The sequence below is a fragment of the Montipora foliosa genome, chromosome 12, assembly GCF_036669935.1.
Source record: "Montipora foliosa isolate CH-2021 chromosome 12, ASM3666993v2, whole genome shotgun sequence".
In the NCBI taxonomy this organism is placed as follows: Eukaryota; Metazoa; Cnidaria; class Anthozoa; order Scleractinia; family Acroporidae; genus Montipora; species Montipora foliosa.
The window spans coordinates 22,072,139-22,090,585 of NC_090880.1; the positions used below are offsets into that span (position 1 = coordinate 22,072,139).

Sequence of the window (18,447 nt, forward strand, 5' to 3'; positions counted from 1 at the left end):
ACTGGAGAAACTGCCCCGCATTTGCAACTCGAATGTCGCTTGTCACTTGCAGCCTTGGTGCGACGAACAGGCCAGGTCACTCAGAAGGTAACTGTCTTTTTCGTGAGTAATGCCTCTCCAGCAATCTTCTTTGTCACTGCGAAGACTTTCCAACATTCTTCTCACGTTTCCAAACCTCTTCGGTGGGGCATTCTCTTTCTCTCTTTACTCGCCATTTTCTTGCCTTTTCTTTTGAGATATTTTTCCAGTTTTCCAGACGATTTCAATTCCTTGTACCTCTCGGCCAATTCCAACTTCTTTTTATCAGCTGTTAAAATGTGCAAAGAGAATTCAAAGTGATTTTGCGTCATCAAAGTCCTTAAAAGGTAGGGGTAACAAAGTCGTGTGAAACCGCCATCTTGAAATTCTTTCAACAGCAGACAAAGTCATTACACTTGATACGCAAAGCAAGTTTACTGATGTGAGGAATGTTTGACAATATTTAATGCTCCATCGTTTATATGAATTTTCGTAAATAATATTTCAGATTGCTGTGGTGAAAAAAATGGCGAATTCACTTACATTTTTTCAAGTAAAATGGTCTTTTGCCTTGCTTCACCAGTTCCATTTCAGCTTTCTTTCTCTGTCGCTCTGCTTCCCTCTTGGCGTCTGCTGATTTCTTAGCTGCTTCTTGTTGTTCCTGAATTTAAGAAAGTCCCAGACTCTAAGCGATTGTTCCAAACACCCCAAGAAAAATATGTGGCTTTGGCTTTCAATAAACTCTTTGTTAGCTACCATTAAGAAGGTAGCTAATGGTGAGACTAATGGTGCGTTCGATTGACCCTTTTCCGGAATAAGAATACGTGGAGTGATGATTCAAAACGGTATCATCCCGGCGTTTTAGCATGTGTTTGACAATTTTAATGTGAATCTCCGTAAAAACAAAGTACGGTTAATCGAACGCACCCTTAATATATGAAATGTTTATACTTCACTTCCAAGAGCGCGACTAGAGTCCGTTATTTAACAACCTTAGTATGCGTTTTTCAAGAACAATTTCCAGTCCAGTACTTTCTAATTTAAGCAAGTCCTTTCGACAGGGGCAATTTTCGGAAAATATCTGTTCGGAAGACGATTTGGGATCTAGAATTTTCGGAACATTTGTTTTAAAATTTCTTGCTTGCCCTCCTGTCCTAGGATTTCCGAACATCTACAAAGAGGTATAATTGCCAATTTTTAAAGAATTTTTACCCTAAAAAGGTCACCTAGAATTTCTCGGAAGCCTTTTTTCTGGCTGAAATTTTCGAAAAGGTAAGTTTTGACACCTATAATTTTCGGATCACTAGACTTTCAGCTAGAAAATCCGAACAGATGAAAAACTTTTAGGGGATAAAAATACGCCTATATCTACCATTTAAAAACCAAAATACATTTAACAATGCTATGTTTAAGTGGTGTTGAACTATATTCTCGTTGGGTGCCCCTGTTTCGAGTAGATAAACGAGTTTTCTCCTTGCTTTTGCCTTCCCGACACTGTTTTAAAAGAAATAACAGTTTTTATATACTACTGAACAGCGACAATATCGACACTGGGAGACCACCTCAAGTGTTCTGAGGCAATCGATATCTATTGTCGGGCCCAAGCTTAAATTTGAACCAGAACGCCGATTACGAGTTTCCCCGAGATTTACCCGGATGTGTTGTCAAGTAACTCACAGTGTATGCATTTCCCGGGAAGGAAAATACGGATTTTCACAGCCACATTTCCCAGCATTTCTTAGTTAGGTTTTGCAGATGTGGATGGTTTCACAGACTTACCATTCTTTTCAGCAGCGATTGCAATTGATGTTTTCGGTCCAGTTGCTTGGTTTTCCTCAACTCTTTTTTCAATTGCTGCAAAAGACAGGATCAAATTGACTCAACCTCTCCTCAGACCCCAGCGAATGATCTCGTTTTCAGAGATAAAGTGGAATAAAGTTAGTACGTCAGTAAAACTCTTTTTTGACCTTGAACTGCCATTTATTTTTTTTACGGCTTCTAATTTTAGCGTGATTCCAATTCGCTGGCTATTGACGGTTGCCTGAAATGGCTTTTTTTTTCTATAGAAGAAAGCAAAGAAAATGATTTCATTATTAAAGTAGCAACCGGAAACATCAAAACGCGGACAATTCAAAACCTTTTATTTTCACTAACCCCTACAGGCAGTAACAATAAATAACCAGGGAGCTCCGCTTTTAGGCTTGGCTAAATCTAAAGATTACATAGAAATTGACGCTCCGTATCACGACCCATCATACATGTTGAAAAGCTGATTCAAATTGAATAAACTCATTGTAAGAGCATATTTTTTAAACCATGATTAAAAACTAAAATGGCTGATGTTGTTACTGTGGTCAGGGTACCTCTCTCTCGTTTGCTTTTATGTCATCTAAAAATGAATACGCTTCGTCAAACTTTTCCTGGTTGAATGTTCCTGAGAGCTCATCAAATCTGGGGTCTCTCGATACCTATAAATAAAAATGATACTGTTAATGATGATGATGATGATGATGATGATGATGATGATGATGATGATGATAATAATAATAATAGTAATAATAGTAATCTGCTGGTTCCCATGAGCACATATGCCTGACAGTGGATTGCCTGAAGGGTAGCTGGGCTTAAAACCCCATCACTGGCCTTAATTGGTCAGTGTGACATTTCAATAGATATAATAATAATGACAACAATAATAATAATAATAATAATAATAATAATAATAATAATAATAATAATAATAATAATAATAATAATAATAATAATTATAATAATAATAACATCAATACCTCTTACTAACCGAGTTTGAGGTCTGCACTGTAAGTTACAGGAAAAAAATGAGAATCCGTAACTTAAAATACGGACTGAGAAAACGAGGTTAGTAAGATATTTATTATATCTCTGAGGTTAATCCAGTGCGCGGGCAAGGAAACTAGTTGAAGTCAAGCGGAAGGTTCAAATGCCACAAAGATTGCAGTGTCAAAATCTGAAAAACTAAATCTGTTTGAAATAGCAGCTCAAGTGCAAGATTCAAACAGTTTTACAAGTTTATGTAATAGAAACAACATGAAAAACTTGATAGATAAATGTTTTATCCAAATTTTAAATTTAGTGGCCAATCACAGTGCACGTACAGAAGTTGCTATGGAAACAAAGCATGGAGCGATTTTGTTGAGTATACAGTATACCAGTAATAAATAAAAAAATCACTCGTGATGTTCTGAAGGTTTTCAAATTGCACTCGTCTACGGCTCGTGCAATTTTGAGAACTTTTAAAACATCACTTGTGCTCATAAATCACAAATTGCGCGAGCAAGTTCACATGATTTCCTATACAAAGATTAACCACTCTAATCTGAGACTTTTCAGGGCCAATTATAGAAAATAATACAGTCAAATTTTAAGATTCCCAACAAGAGACGTGGACCAGTTGACTATTTACAAGAGTGTAGCCAAAAGTGTAAACCAGGAATCACTCAAAACTACTCATGGGAAGAACTCCGGATTAAATTACCACTTGCTAAAACCCAGCTACACTGCCCTATAAGCTGGTGGCTCGTTGGGTTAAGTAACAACACTGGCAGTGATCCATATCGAAATTTAATGATTTGCAGTCCTTTTTCGCAAAAGAAACTTGTTTGATTTTATTTCACGTCTTGCCTGATGTCTACAAATATCAACTAACCTGTCAATACAGTAAAGAGAGACAAGATACAATATATTTAAGAGAATTTTCATGCTTTAATTAATTTAAAAAGAAGCAGACTTCTGTTTCTGTTCTCCATTTTTTTTTTACCTAGTAACATAATTAACTTGCTAGTGCCTAAAATACGGAATCTGTAAATGTCAAAATGGGAAACATTTAAAAATTGGAACAATATCTCCCAGTATCCTGAATAATTCCTTAAAAGAGAATTTCTAAATTATTTTGGATTCTTATCACTAAAAGTATGCAACTCACTCGTTTTTTAACTGGGATGACCTGTCTGAGTCGAGGCACTTTCTTCTTGGATGACATTTCTGTGGGTCTAGAAGTGAATACAATCACCCACTTTGTTTAGATCATTTTCAATTGATAAGCTATCATGAAAATAAAAAATCGACCAGGTCTCGGAGATTGCTTCTTTAGAAAAACAACCCCTTCATTTGTCTGTTTAGGAAGTGCACCAATTGCTCGGCTGTATTTTTTGTTGCAATTGTGTTATTTTTTGCATTATTATTGCAATTTAAACACTCCAATTTAGCAAATTTACTAATTCTCTGCATATTGCAATTTAATCAGCCTTTTTGAGGTTTTGACCATGCTGAATTATTACATTCAAGTATATACAGAACTTCAATTATGATCACAGATCGCTCCAACACTTTTACAAACAACAGAATATACTGACAAATCAAAGCAACTTGTGTGAGTTATTTAAGTCAGTGCCTTGCGTCCTGGGACGCATTAAAATTTCGATGACCATGCATTTTTTGGATTTTATTTGCGTAAAAATGCACGATTTCTGCGTTAACGCGATCCCTGAATGATATTACATTTGTACAGATTTATTTGTTCCTCCAATCCCCCTTTGCGAGTAACAAGGTTGGAAATTAGTTACCTCCATTTCATTGTGTCCCATCACACAACTGCAACTTCATTCTGAATGCAAAGCTACTCAACTTTCTTTGATTTCAGGCAGGATATTATAATTACATTCATAATGTAATGTCCGTAACGTAATGTCCGTAACGTAATGTCCGTAACTTGTTGCATTTTCTCCAGTGATTCACATTGTTGTTGCAAATTCTCAATGCCGTAGTTTGGGCCCCTTCAAGCTAAAAAAGGATCCCAGCTCATGAAAAGATCTGGATATTAATTGTGGAGAAAAAAGAAAAAAGGTCTGTTTTTGTTACGGACATTACGTAATGTCCGTAACAGAAATGTTTTTCAATATAATTCAGCAATAACATTCAAGATGGCCCAAAACCTATCTGAAAATTTAACTTTGTCTTGCATTGACTCAGTTTTTTTAACTTGATGAGATTTTTGAAATTAACGTGCCCTGCTATAATAATTTGAAATATTACAGCTTGATAGCTACTTAAGCAAGCTTCTCATTGGTCAACAATCAATGGCCTCTCTTTGCCGTTTACCACAAAACAGACTTTTGACAAATTATTTCCTAAACACTTTGGGGTATCCTCTTTCCAAATATCCATGGTTGGGTATCAAAAGATCTGTTTGAAATTTTGACATTTTAGCTACTCTAAAATGGAATGGTCCAGTTACATAACATAATACCTGGAATAGTTTTTTTTTATTGTAAACAATAACTTCATACAAGAACTGCATTCAATTCAAACTTAAGATCCATGCATGCTCTTTTAAGCTCTTTCAAGCAAATTACAGGTAATTTTCTATAATTATAATAATTATTCTTTAATATGCAAATCCTACTTACGTATTTTTGTTTTCCCTCTTTTTGACCCTTGAAGTCCTTCCTTCCTTATCAAAGAGGCCATGAATCACCTTGTTGTATCTTGAATAAGAAATTAATTTAAATTTAAATGCACCACTATCAACTTGAAGTAGCTTTTGATAGGTACAATGTATGTATTAAAATTTTTTTGAACGTTTCCATAAAGATCTCAATCCAAGTAATGTCAATTGCAATCTTGGAATTTAATGTTCTGTTTTTTCAAAAAAATTAAAAATAAAATGACTGATGTGGAAATTGTAAACCCTGGTATATGACAGGAAGAAATTTAACAAATTGAAAGTGATTCAGCGTTGTCTGTACTCTTATCAACAACGATATTCGTCATCACAGTGGTCAAAATGTTGTGGTCTCACGAGGCGCAGCAGAGCGTGACCAAAATCATGACACGAAGAAAGAGCAAGCGTTGTCTACAACTTTCTTGCAACATGTTTGGTTTATTTCCCAAAATGGGCATTCCTGATTGGCTATTACATTGCGTGAAAAATTTATGCGAGCATGACGCGAGCAGCACATTGTCTAGACTCTTATTGACAACGGCAAATTAGCCAGTCAGATCGCGAGATTACAAGCAATTGTGGTAAAAAAATATTTTTTTCAATGGAGACTCAGGGATACTCGGGGGAAAAAAACAATGCAATCTTGAGCATCCGAACTAGAACTATAATCAAGAAGCACTCAGATCTTTCCTGAGTATCCCGAAACTCCATCGCAAAAAATATCATTTCTTCATTTAAAAATACTCTAAGTAAAGGTGAGAACTATAATTATTATACACACATGTATGCATCTTTCACTAATACAGTTGACTCCCGTTATAACTCGATCCTTCAAGGGAAATTGAAGAAGGGTTCAAGTTAATGGGAGTTCAAGTTATCAGGAGTTAGGAGTTAAGCAACAACTCTTTTCAAAGATACATGCAGGGACTGCAGTTAAACAAATGTACCCTAAAGCAACAATACCTGAATTGGACTGACACGTTTTCGTGTAAGGCAAGAAAGGACAAAGATTACACGGCTCTTCAAAATAAATTAAATGTTTTGGACTGTGGCACTCTGTTTGTTTTGATTTGTCACGTATTGACAGACGTGGTTTGAGTTATCAAGGGTAAAAATATATAGAGAATGACCAGAGGGGAAACAAAAATTGCTTCGAGATAGTGGGAGGTTTGAGTAAATTAATTGCAGTAAGGGTATGATGGAAATCCAGGGGAAATCAACTTTGGTTCAAGTTAGCGCGAGGTTTGAGTTACATGTAATTATCAGAAATTGACTGTATTTCCTGCTACTTTCCCCCTACCCATCACACGCACATGGCGTAAAATGAACCAAACTAGTGGTTGTCAAAATTAGAGCAGAGCAGTCTTGCATTGTCAAAGGAAGAAAAAAAAAAAGCTCTGCTTGAATGGAACATTAAGCTTGCACTAAATACTTACATGTAGTAAGTTCTTTTCGGAAATGTTGTAACAGCTTAAATCGCTTCCTTAAATAAATGTCACAATAGGGCCGTTTATACGAGAGAAAATAAGCCGCGGCTAACTCTGGCCGCGGCTTACGTAAGCCGCGAACACCCCGTGCAAATGGTACGAAATCTATGTTCACGGCTTTCTCAAGCCGCGTCTTATCCTGGCCTAGGAGTTTATACTCGTATAAATAGTTCCTTTCGCGGCTTACGTAAGCCGCGGCCAGAGTTAGCCGCGGCTTATTTTCTCTCGTATAAACGGCCCTAATCTTTCGTTCAGAAAGTCATATCATGTGAAAGTTTAAAAACTTCACTTTAATTCATATTATATACTGGTAATAAGAATAAATTATTATTATAATAATTATTATTTTCTCTGTAAGACTGGATACCTACCTTTTGCATCCAACTTTTTGTTTAAGTTCCTCCAGTTCACAGAAAGGAATTTCTGATAGTTCTACAAAACCATAAAGTCAGGCTCTTGTAAAAAAAGTTCTCGTTAAAAACATGAATGCTAATTACAAAAGAGGATGATTTTCGTGTTTCCATACCCTCATCTACACACGAGGGGGAGTTGGGAGAATTCGAGACAGTTATGCAAACCTGAGACGCAGTCCAGGGTTTGCATAACTGTCAAGAATTCTCCCAACTACCCAGAGTGTTTCTAAAGATGAGGCAAATGGAAACATGGAAAAAAGTCCTCTATTGCTTTTATAAAATATTTCTAAAAGACAATTCAACAAATGAAGGAAAATGCTGGTTTTTTTACTTCTTGATTGAAACGGATTTTCTTGACGCACACTCACATTTCCTAACAACCAATCAAAACGCGCCTCTGACAATACATAACCAATCAAAATCCGTGTGATCTCACAGCTGTGTTCTATACTCTCACCTAAACACACCTATTGACCAATGAGAGTGCGCATACTATCCTAATTATTTTTCGATGTCCCATTAAATGACCTGTGAGTTGAGAGTGCTGGTACATGTAACTCAAAGATTAGATATAGAAACAAAAGAGTGGAAACATGGAAAACAAGACATCCCACGAAACATCCTTTTGAATATATTGCCAACTTCATCCCTATGTATGTAAATAACAAGATGACAATAAAGAAAGATCGCCATCTCAGGCAGTAAATGGGAATACAGATATAAGGTGCATCAGTAATGCAAGAAAACCTGTTGCAGAAACACATCATGTGAGTGAACGTACACCGTATAAGGGTTGATGGCAACTCACTCACTCAACACAGCCAATGAGAGTGGCAACAACATGCTCTGAACAACAGTGAAATGGACGAAGGGTGGCAGCAACCTTCCCCTCCCTGCAATGAACCTGCAAAGTGTGGTGGAAGAGTAACAGTGGGGTGACAGAATGATGTCATCTGACCTGCTACAGGCAATGAAAAGTGGCTGGTGTACACACATGGCCATCATTATTATTATTATTATTATTATTATTATTATTATTCCAATAGTCCAGGTCTATTGGAACAGGGGTAGGATGAGTGGGGAGAAATGAATAGTGATGGAAAACTGAAGCACAACTCAATGTAGCATGAGGATGAAAATGAAAAAAAATAATAACTGTAAAGCACTCAACTGATTGAGTTGAGCTGATAACAACGCTATATCAGTTACAAACTAGAAATAAAGTCAACCAGTATTAAGAAAGGCTACAAGTCATTCATTCAGGTAAGCAGTCAATATTTAAGTCTAATAAAGGAGTCTTTATAATATGGGGTGCAATTTTTGTCTTGAACAGGGTATCGAATTTATCATTTTTTGTCTTAATCTGGGTACCGATTTATCAATTTCTGTGTTAAACTGCGTTAAATGTCTTAAACAGGGTATCAAAAATCGAATTCTGTCTTTAAATGGGTAGGAAAAGTTATTCGAAGGAAAAAAAAAAGGAAATACATGATGAGTAACTGTGCTCCTTGTAGACTCTATTCCCCAAGTAAAATGTCCACATAAACACATACAGATTTACATCTATAAGTCGCGAATAATAATTATGCATGTTTAATCGAAAACTGAACTGATGTGGAATTGATTTTAATAGTACAACTTATATCATAAGGGTAAAAGCACGTATTAAATTAGTTACCTCCTTTTTAAGTACTGACCTTCTCTCAGATGACCCTTGGAAATGAATAATAATAGTTTTCGTGTCAATATTCGCAATGAATACATCAATCCACGTAAGCTTAACAAAATCTTACTCTTACAGCACATGCTTCTTCAGAACTAATTCAATACTCACAATATTAACTTCTTCGTGGTCAAAGTCGTTAAAGCTTGCATCGCTCTTAGTGGTGTTTGAAGCGGACTTAAATGAATCTCTTCGATCCATGCTTTTTATTTCAATTACAGCGTATTCTTGTCTGATAAGTCATTCGTTCGCCATCTTGGACGCGCGGAGATTTTGGAGAACTGGGATAACTCATATCGCCCCAGTTTCCGTACCACATCCAGATATCATGGTTCGAAAATTTGCAACAAATCAAAACCAACTAGAACGAAGAAGAACTCAATGACATAAAAATATCCTTGTTTTTCGTTTGATTTTTTCAGACGTATATTTACGTTGCCATAATCGTCGTCGTTTCTTAAAGTCTCTGACCGGGCCTGAGGCAGACGGCAACCGGAGGTGAACATTATGATGTCAGACAGAAGTGAACAGCCCGGTTGTATCAAAGGGAGCTTCGATCTTTGTCAGAGGTATCTTTTCCTCCTAACCTTACGACCAGCTAATAAAAAGAGGAAGGCGAAAGACCTGTTTGCTTGAAAAAGGCAACAAATATGGCCCTTTGTAAAGGATAGACGTACATTACTAATTAAATTAGCTACTGGAAGTGCTGTGCTTCTAATTGGTGGGATTAGGGATCACCTGTGACGTAATAGTGGCAGTTACGTCTTTATTCTAAGAAAAGTGATGAAGAAGCTGCATAGTATTTGTCTTTTACTGGTTATTTTAGCTTCATTTAATTTAACAACAAGTTTTCCGCTTGCTCAAGTCCCTTCCAGCAAAAAAAAGGACGAGTTTCAAGGAATCAGTCCCCAAGAATCAGGCAAATCTAAGTCATTTCCACTTAAAACAAAAGAATTGCCGTGGGCTATGATAAGTGAGAAACAGTCATCAAAAGGGCACGTGAACAGAAATAAGGAGGATCATGTTACGAGGCGGACACATCATCTACCGTTAGCTTCAAGGGATCTAAGAAGATATAAGCCAATTTCACCGAATGAACAAAAGAGTCAAATGATTACAGCGCTTTCAATATTTGGAGGATGTCTTGCTTTTATGGCCTTAGCGTTTGCTGCCACCTGTGTGTGGTACCATAGAAGAGAAAACAAGAGAATAAAAGAAGCCACACGCGTGGACGTAGAATCACGTCATGAGAATGTCCCTGCTGCGGTCAGCATGATACCAGATGCTTACATTGATGTTGGACAGCATTAAGATATAAAACGAAGGATATAGACAGAGGTTATCACAAGATAGAAGTCAGTTCTGACTGTATCCAGGGAGCGTTTTCAGAGAATTGAGCTCTCACTGCACATTTAACATTTTATTCAGTAACTGAAAGCAAGGGCCTCCAAGATATTGAAGATATGGTGGTCCTCGTTTCTTCGTGTTTTTGTCGGTCTTCTTTCCATGACAATGTTCCCTTGAACTGGTTTCCATTTTGATTTTTTTTTTCGGTTTCATGGTCGCCAGCAGCATGTTGTTTTTGTCGCTCCACTCATTTTGGCCACTTGTTACTCAGAGCTCGTTAGAGGCACTTGATATTCTAAAAAAAATGCGCGATATATTTGCGTTAAATTTAAATAAAAGACAAAAAATATAATGAGATATAAAAGTGGCCCTTTTTCTTTGATTTTTCCCCTATTATTCATTGTCTCTCAGGAAGCCTGAAGAGTATACACTCAGTTTAGATAATTCAAGTTTTAAAACCGTTTCGTTGTCTCAAATAAGTATGAAGTACAAGTAATGGAAGAATAATCCTTATTTAATTAAACGGACTTTAAGATCAACAAAAGTATAGCCTTGTACTATTTCCTTTATCCATTATTGTTTGCGGTACCTAAAATATTTGGTTTGCTAGCTTCTTTTGAATCATTGCCCCAGCAGGGTTTCTGGGCCAAAACCCAAGAGGGCAACCTAGACGTCCCCGCTTAAAAAGAGTAAATGTATAAATTGGTAGATATTGTAGGGGAAACAATCTCGATTTGCTCAACCGGGCATGCAAGGTGGTATCTGTATTTCTTGAACGGGCGCGCAAGTGGTATCGGTATTGTTCTACACGACCGACATGTTTTAGGAGTCACTAAGTAGAAACTCGCAAAAAGAACCAAAGTGCTGTTCGGGTTAGCGATTAAAAAATCAAACATTGAAGCAGATCTGATGCAAACCGAGTTGCCTGGCTCAAACATTGATTTTGTCCGGACATCTGAAACAGGGGCGACGATTTGTCAGACGCAAATCGGAAACAGGGCGACATGTTCAGCATATAATTCAAACGTATCTCAACTGCCTTTCATATTGTGTTAGGCGGGGGGAATCAAATGGAAATGAGTTGCGTATTCTTATGCAAATCAAACTCATTTCCTTTACAATAGTTGAGCACTAAGACTCATTTCGAAACCGAGACTAACAGCAACTCGGAAATGGCCCATTGCGCCATCAAGGGCGCGCGCTTGATTTGAAAACAAAAGATTTGATTGGTTCTCGAAGATGTAGTGAAAACTATTTCTAGTTAATGTGAAGAAAGAAAGATCAAAAACTACTGTCAAACAATTTATCTTGGTTTCAGGGTCAGCTGTAAGTTCGAAAACGAGGCTACTTTCTTGGCGCCAAAAGGTTTGGACCTTGCGGAACTGACAGCTTTGCGCTCTGTGAAATGATTTTCTGTCAAATGTTGCATATCAAAGCAAAATATAATGAAAAGTGACTTGCCGAGTTATTTTTGCATCAATCAATTCCAGCGGTGCCCATCCCCCCCTCCGGGCAACCGCGGGGCATTTGCTCAAGTTGTCAGTTCCGGGGGTGGGACATTCGCAATTTTATCGCGGCCTGGGGGCTGGGCATTAGCCTACCCCGGGGCGACCCCCGAGCATTGGACACACTTGTTTTCGAATTAACATGGAAGAGTTTATCGGAAAAGACGAGGCCTTCCTTACAGACTGGCTTGTCCGTCACGGACTCGAAAACTTGTGGATGTTTTTAAAGGTATGTTTTCTCAGTTTTAGGTATTTTTTCATTTATACTTGTAAGCATATGAATATATAAAAGCAACAAGGTGAACTAATATCACAAAACAATCACTGATTAAAAAAAAAAACTACAGAAGTGTTGGAAGTGTTGCCCTTTTTCTTCGTCCCCACCCCGGGGCATTTAGACAGCTTATGTGTCACCACCCCGGGGAATTTGCCCATTTAAAAAAAATGCTAATGCCCGGGGGTTAGCCCGGGGGGGGGGGGGGGGGAAGAAGGGCACTTCTGGAATTGACTGATGCATTTCTCCTTTGAAGCTTTAATTATGGGAAGCAGATGATGTTAAAAAGACCTATACTGGGTACATCGCTTAGCAAAAGAACTGAAAACGAGGAACCTGGCTGCAGACTTAAGGTAGGTGTCTCAAAGTGAAAATTTAGAAAACTTTAACATTAGTATACGGTGGAAAGTTCTTTAATTGAACAGTATTTAAGCATAAATAGCTGGAACTAGGTCAACGTTTTGGCACCTCTTTCAGTTAGCAGATGGAGTGAAAACTATTACTAGTTGTAAGGTATACACCTCCTTTTATATATTCTTTAATTTGTCTGACTGAACAATACTCACACGTCAAAATGACGCCTGCCAAATGCACTACGCCTGCACGTCAGCTCTTTAACACATTTTTTTTACAACAAAGGAAGTCGTTGTTTCGAGGTGCTATCGTCGGGTCGAATTTTCACATGACGGCTCGTCATGGACTAGACGGGTCGTCACGAACCGTCACCATTTTCAGAAAGTTCCTCGCACCTTCTTTCAAATAGCAACTTCCTGTTACTTTACTTCCGCAAACACCACGACCCGACTTCCGCTTGACGGGTCGTCTTCACCAAAAAGTCGACCCGACTCAGTTCATGTGTATTGGACAACCCTCCTATTTTTAATAAAAGCAAGCGAGAAAGCAACAAGGTGACTTAAGCCAAAGCACATGGTAATGCCCTTGCAAACCTCCCTGTAGTCCTCCCAGGTATCACAGGAGAAACCACTGCATTGGCTTGGTTTTAACTTTGCCTATATGATATTTAGCCTCATAAAATATTAGAATACAGACCGAAAAACACTTATTGGTAACTCGAAAGAGACCGTCCAGAAATATAGTAATAGAGGTTGAAGGTGTTTGTGTTATCGGGCTAGTACTGATACTTTGATAATCTGTATATCACAATAAAAGGAGTATTATCAATTTCCTCAAATAATTTCGTGATATTGTTTCCCGTTCATTTTTTCAAGTTTAATTACAAACATACCTTCAGAGTGGAACATATTTTTTCTTGGAAATCCTGTATTTCAGTCTTGCCCAACTTAGGGATAAGTAACGAATATGTCGGCAGATATTCAATAATTTATTCGTTTTTATCTACCTTTCTAAGAATCCACAGTTTCTTCATAACAGTTTCAAAGTTTAAAAATAAAAATAAAAAGCGTCTCACGAAAAGGCTTTATCGCATCATGGGAAAGCTTAATGGCCTACAAAGGCTTTTCGCCAAAGGGGATCCACTATGTCAGTGGTAAAAGTAATTAAACTGCCTGTGTGAACGTTGACAACTCGTTTGACAATAGTGACAAAGTATAGCTTGCGATGCTTCGATTTCGAACTAATTAGGTTAATTCAGTCTTCTTTTAAAATTTTTCGTTATCCTAGTGCCTCATTGCACCTTATCATCGGAATCGGTTTCGATTTCATCATCGTTATATCTCAAACCTTTCCACAATTAAATGGTATTGACCGTTGTTTACTCTTTTTTGATCTTATCTGACAGTGGCACTCTTTGCAATCAATAACACGGTTATTTTAATGACGTCATGTGCAGCCTATCATGTTTTGGTTAGTTCACCAGCTGCTTTGTTCAATGCATGTCCAAGCATAGTAGGTCTAAACGCCGAGGGTGTTAAACGTATCTCCCGCATGCCACTCAAAATATTCTGCATCTGGAGATATACACCTCAGTACTCAATTCACCGGATGCATTGAAACAAGAGTCATGCAAGTAAATGGCAAATTCAACGCAACAAGGAATGTTAAAAACATACGAGGAGCAATTTTGCTCTGTTGAAATAACCGAAACAGCACATACTCCACTGATATGCCTTTCGGTTATCAACGTTTTCCTCTCAGTTGCTGCTTTTCTCGGAAATGGCCTCATTTTAGTAGCGCTTAGCAAGGAGGCTACACTTCATCCGCCGTCCAGACTTTTGCTTCGTAGCCTGGCGACAACTGATCTCTGTGTTGGGATCGTCGCAGAGCCTCTCATCGTTGTTTACTGGATCTCTGTAATGAAACAAAATTGGAAGCTTTGTCGCTACGCACAGAGCGCTGTTTATCTCGCCGGACATATATTATGTTCAGTGTCAATGTTAACTTTGACCACTATAGCAGTCGAGAGACTTCTCGCCCTGTTACTGGGCCTCAGATACGGACAAGTTGTAACCCTCAAGAGGACATTTATAACTATAACGGGTTTTTGGGTTCTATCCATCGTAGGCTCAACCATGTACTTTGTGGATTACATCATAACTTTCCGGTTCGGCTATGTGGGGTCATTGCTTTGTCTTGCAATTTCATTTGTTTGCTACGGGAAAATTTTTTTCACTTTACGCCGTAAGCAACAACATAATCGTGTACAGCACCACGATCTCTGTGACTCAGCAACAATAAACAAACAGTTCAATATAGCGCGATACAAAAATGCCGTAAACAGCGCACTTTGGCTGCAGGTGGCATTAATCTTTTTTTATCTACCTTATGTTGTGGTAGTGACTCTCGTGGCTGCATTAGGACTTTCCCCATCTATTTATCTTGCCAGACAAACTGCTGTAACACTGCTGTTTACGAACTCATCGTTGAACCCTTTGCTTTATTGCTGGAAGATAAAAGAGGTCAGGAAGATCGTGAAGGACACCGTCACCAAACTCTACCGTTTTTCAAGTTAGATGATCTAAATCGACATTGTGCCTGTTCCATCCAGTTTGAGTAGTGTTTAAGTACCGGTAGCGATAAATCATAGTCAGGATAGAGCGAAGCTTATCATTTTCCAAACTTAAGTTGGAATTTTCTACAATTCGTGGCTTATATGCTATCTGAATATACCTTTTTTTGTTCATGTTCTATTGCTCCTTGGGAGAGTATCAAACCACGACAAAATCGTGATGCGAAAACCTTTCCATTTGGTGGAGGCTCGTCTATTCCTTTTTAGAGAGAAGACCTGTTTGCTTGTAGGTGCTTATAATCTTTTGTGAACGATGAGTGGACAACTTAGTAACGCGTTTAAGCAAAATGATTTCTCTCGACCGTTATTCTCATTACACGTTAAACTGACGACTTTCAAAATGTTAAATGTAGGCATTTAACACGGAAAGACAACTTTTCGTTTCTATCACATGTTTACTCAAACTAGCGGAAAAAAGTTGGACCGGCAATATGGACCAGTATTTGTTTACTTTTAAGCCAATCACCGTCACTCATGAATTGAACTGCGCTGAGCAAAGAAAGAACAAAATCAATTTAAAGATATTGCCTCGTTCGAAATGTTTATCAGCAAATACGAGAGAAATGTGGTTAGAATTAAAGGAGAAAATTGATGCAATGGAAAGATGTGAACCATATGTATGCTTGGCGACAAAATTCAGCCTTCGCGTTGCGTCCCGTCGATTTTTTATAGCTCTATTATACTTACACTTTAAAGGTAGCTTTTGCAGCTGATATTATGGAAATATCACTTGCACAGATGTTTCTTAAGTTAAATTGGCTATTTTTTTTAACACCGCAGGCTTTTGTTTGTAAAATAATAATATAAATGGAAAAATTACTCCATTCTGATTGGCTATAAGAGATGAAATGCGGAAGAGAGGTAGCTCAACGCAGAAAAGAGGTAATTAAATGCAATGAATATATATATCTTTAATTATGGTGTAAATGCGCCAGTGGGAAGGATGGAAGTACCTAGTTGATAGGAAAAGTGGAAACTGATTGATACGTGATTACAATAAGTGTCATACATGGCCATTTCTTGTATCACTTTTTCTAGTTATCATTTCGTGGAATGCATAGATTGAAAATTTGATTAGCGTTACATTAGGTCATAATTTTTCTAATTTCTGATGATAGTATTGTGTATATTCCCTGATAGCTGTTGTCATCTGTCAAAGTTTTTGTTTTGTATTATATTGTCTCAGTTCTCTGCGTTTCCTAGTAGGCAATTTTTATGCCTCAATATTGCTATTCCATTTCCATGTTGTTAACCTTATTCCATTTTTTTGTATTCTGACTTCTGCAATTATGTTGCTTAAATGCCATGTCCATTTCGTTGATTTAATTCCGTTTTTCTTATTCTGCCTTCTGTAATTTTGTTGCCTCAATTCCATGTCAATCTCATCTCCGAAGGGCGGGAAAATGTCACATGACTAAATAGGCGGGTCGACTTAACGATTCAATTCAAACAGACGATGGCGGACCTCATTTCCCTCGATTTCGAAGGAAAAACAATCAATCAAGACAAAGAGGTAATGCAGACATAAGATTCCATGGTTCAGATTGATAAATCAAGACCTGAATAAAATGCTGTTACAACTCTAGCCAAGAGAAAATGAGGCGACAGAGAGGGAGGCTCCCGGTCCAGCCCTTGGGATATGTCATGTCCACGAAAGTTATTTTTAGACGAGCGAAAGTCTGTCTTCCGAGACGTCCGCATGCATTTTGAAAAGACATGATGAATATTTATTCATCAGCCTTCCACGTGCGCCGCCATTTTCTCTTTTCACTAAGAACCTGAGAGGGAGGCAAGACTGTATGCGGACGTCTCGGAAGACAGACTTCCGACTTCCGCTCGTCTAAAAATAACTTTCGTGGACATGACATATCCCGGCCAACGCCCTGAGACTCCATCTCTGTCCTCTCATTTTCTCTTGCTCTAGCTAATTGCGCCAAACCTACCTGGATAGAGTTCTTGAAGTCTTTCACTTATAGCCTTGTAGGATAAGCTTTTTTTACGAGGTCTCGTATGAACTCCTCTACAACGATTTCCTCCAAATTCATTTTCGGTCGATTTCTGTTTCAAAAATGGCCGCCTTTTCTATGATCATATGATCTCAGGTTGAGCCTCCTCTTGACCAACCTCGTCCCACCTGGCACTAGAGCTCATAGTGTCGAGGCGAAAAATGTCATGGGATCGAGGAAACAAAATTGCAAAATAGGAAATGCAGAACACGAAACAAAGATGACAATGATAGGAAGACAACGGAATCACGACGCAATGACATGACTGCTTTAAGACTTCAAAATAACATTCAACGTTGAAAGGTATAATGTAAGAGTTATAATCTACCATGGAACCGAGGCAAAAAAAATACAGAATGCAAAAGACGGAATGCAGGAACTGAACATGGAACCGGGGCTTCAAACAGCGTCAATTCTTAAGAGTTCCTTGAAAATCCGTTAAAAACATGCGGTGGGGCAACCAAAGCGATGGGAGCTGTGTTGGGGTTTTAGTGTGAAACTTTTAATGCCGTTCGCCGATTTAGAAACTCAAGTCCATGTTCTGAGTGAAAGCTCAATAGCAGCTAAAGGTTGAAAATGCTGGATTCAGTCTTCTGGAAATGTTATGAATAAGATATTTAATCTAAATCTTGCATGTTGACAACATGATGAAATCGTCAGTACAGAACTCCCAGCAGCGGTATGTTGGAAATGCCGGAAATTTCTTTTTCTTTCAGCTGTTCTTTGTGCGAGCATCATTCGCGGATGTCAGTTTTTTTTATTTTTGCACGGTCTTCGTTTTAGCTACCTCAGTAGAGGGAGGTCACCGCATTATTCACAACACTGTTAATTTCGAAACTTTGCACTGAGCTGGTTGCCTATGTAGCTTGCAAGAGAAGGGCTAAATTTTACATGGCCACATTAATTACGAGACTGGTTTTCACAAGTTTTCTCTCTCGCTACGGTAGTGTTTCACTCTCCCTTGGCCAACTGGTTTCACTTTGTATGTCACCCCTGTATTGCGTAGATTCACGTTATTCCGATCCAACAACCTGTACCAAATCGAACTACTACTTTTGCTTGGTGATCTATTGATTTATTTGTAAACACTAAGCGATGTTCACCAGTACGTTATCCGTTGTCATGAGCCCTCCAGATTTTAATTGGCTGCAGAAACATTTACTTCTTTTGTTCCGTACTTAGCAAATTTGAATATTGCTTTAGTCTATT

At 38.1% G+C, this 18,447-nt stretch overlaps 2 protein-coding genes across 2 annotated transcripts; one reads left to right on the forward strand and one right to left on the reverse strand.

Annotated features, from left to right (window-relative positions):
* Positions 1 to 14: 14 nt before the first annotated feature.
* LOC137979457 (ribosomal RNA processing protein 36 homolog) lies at positions 15 to 9,381 on the reverse strand. Its single transcript, XM_068826712.1, has 9 exons — positions 9,232 to 9,381; positions 9,095 to 9,110; positions 7,356 to 7,416; positions 5,463 to 5,540; positions 3,980 to 4,046; positions 2,382 to 2,486; positions 1,798 to 1,872; positions 562 to 679; positions 15 to 307 (listed from the first exon to the last, which is right to left on the reverse strand). Exons 1-9 carry the CDS (start codon positions 9,319 to 9,321, stop codon positions 162 to 164), a joined length of 756 nt encoding a protein of 251 aa, XP_068682813.1. The 5' UTR covers positions 9,322 to 9,381; the 3' UTR covers positions 15 to 161.
* Positions 9,382 to 13,476: 4,095 nt separating this feature from the next.
* On the forward strand, positions 13,477 to 16,424 carry LOC137979190 (melanocyte-stimulating hormone receptor-like). The gene has a single exon (XM_068826391.1). It carries the CDS (start codon positions 14,238 to 14,240, stop codon positions 15,174 to 15,176), a length of 939 nt encoding a protein of 312 aa, XP_068682492.1. The 5' UTR covers positions 13,477 to 14,237; the 3' UTR covers positions 15,177 to 16,424.
* Positions 16,425 to 18,447: the final 2,023 nt, after the last annotated feature.

What these genes read in the sequence shown, in the direction of transcription:
- LOC137979457 (XM_068826712.1), bottom strand. Translation starts at nt 9,321, where the DNA reads ATGGATCGAAGAGATTCATTTAAGTCCGCTTCAAACACCACTAAGAGC. An exon ending in TCATCCCAGTTAAAAAACGA is followed by an intron (nt 2,487 to 3,979) that starts GTGAGTTGCATA and finishes TTTTATTTATAG; the next exon opens with GTATCGAGAGACCCCAGATT. An exon ending in ACCATTTTACTTGAAAAAAT is followed by an intron (nt 308 to 561) that starts GTAAGTGAATTC and finishes ACATTTTAACAG; the next exon opens with CTGATAAAAAGAAGTTGGAA.
- LOC137979190 (XM_068826391.1), top strand. Translation starts at nt 14,238, where the DNA reads ATGGCAAATTCAACGCAACAAGGAATGTTAAAAACATACGAGGAGCAA.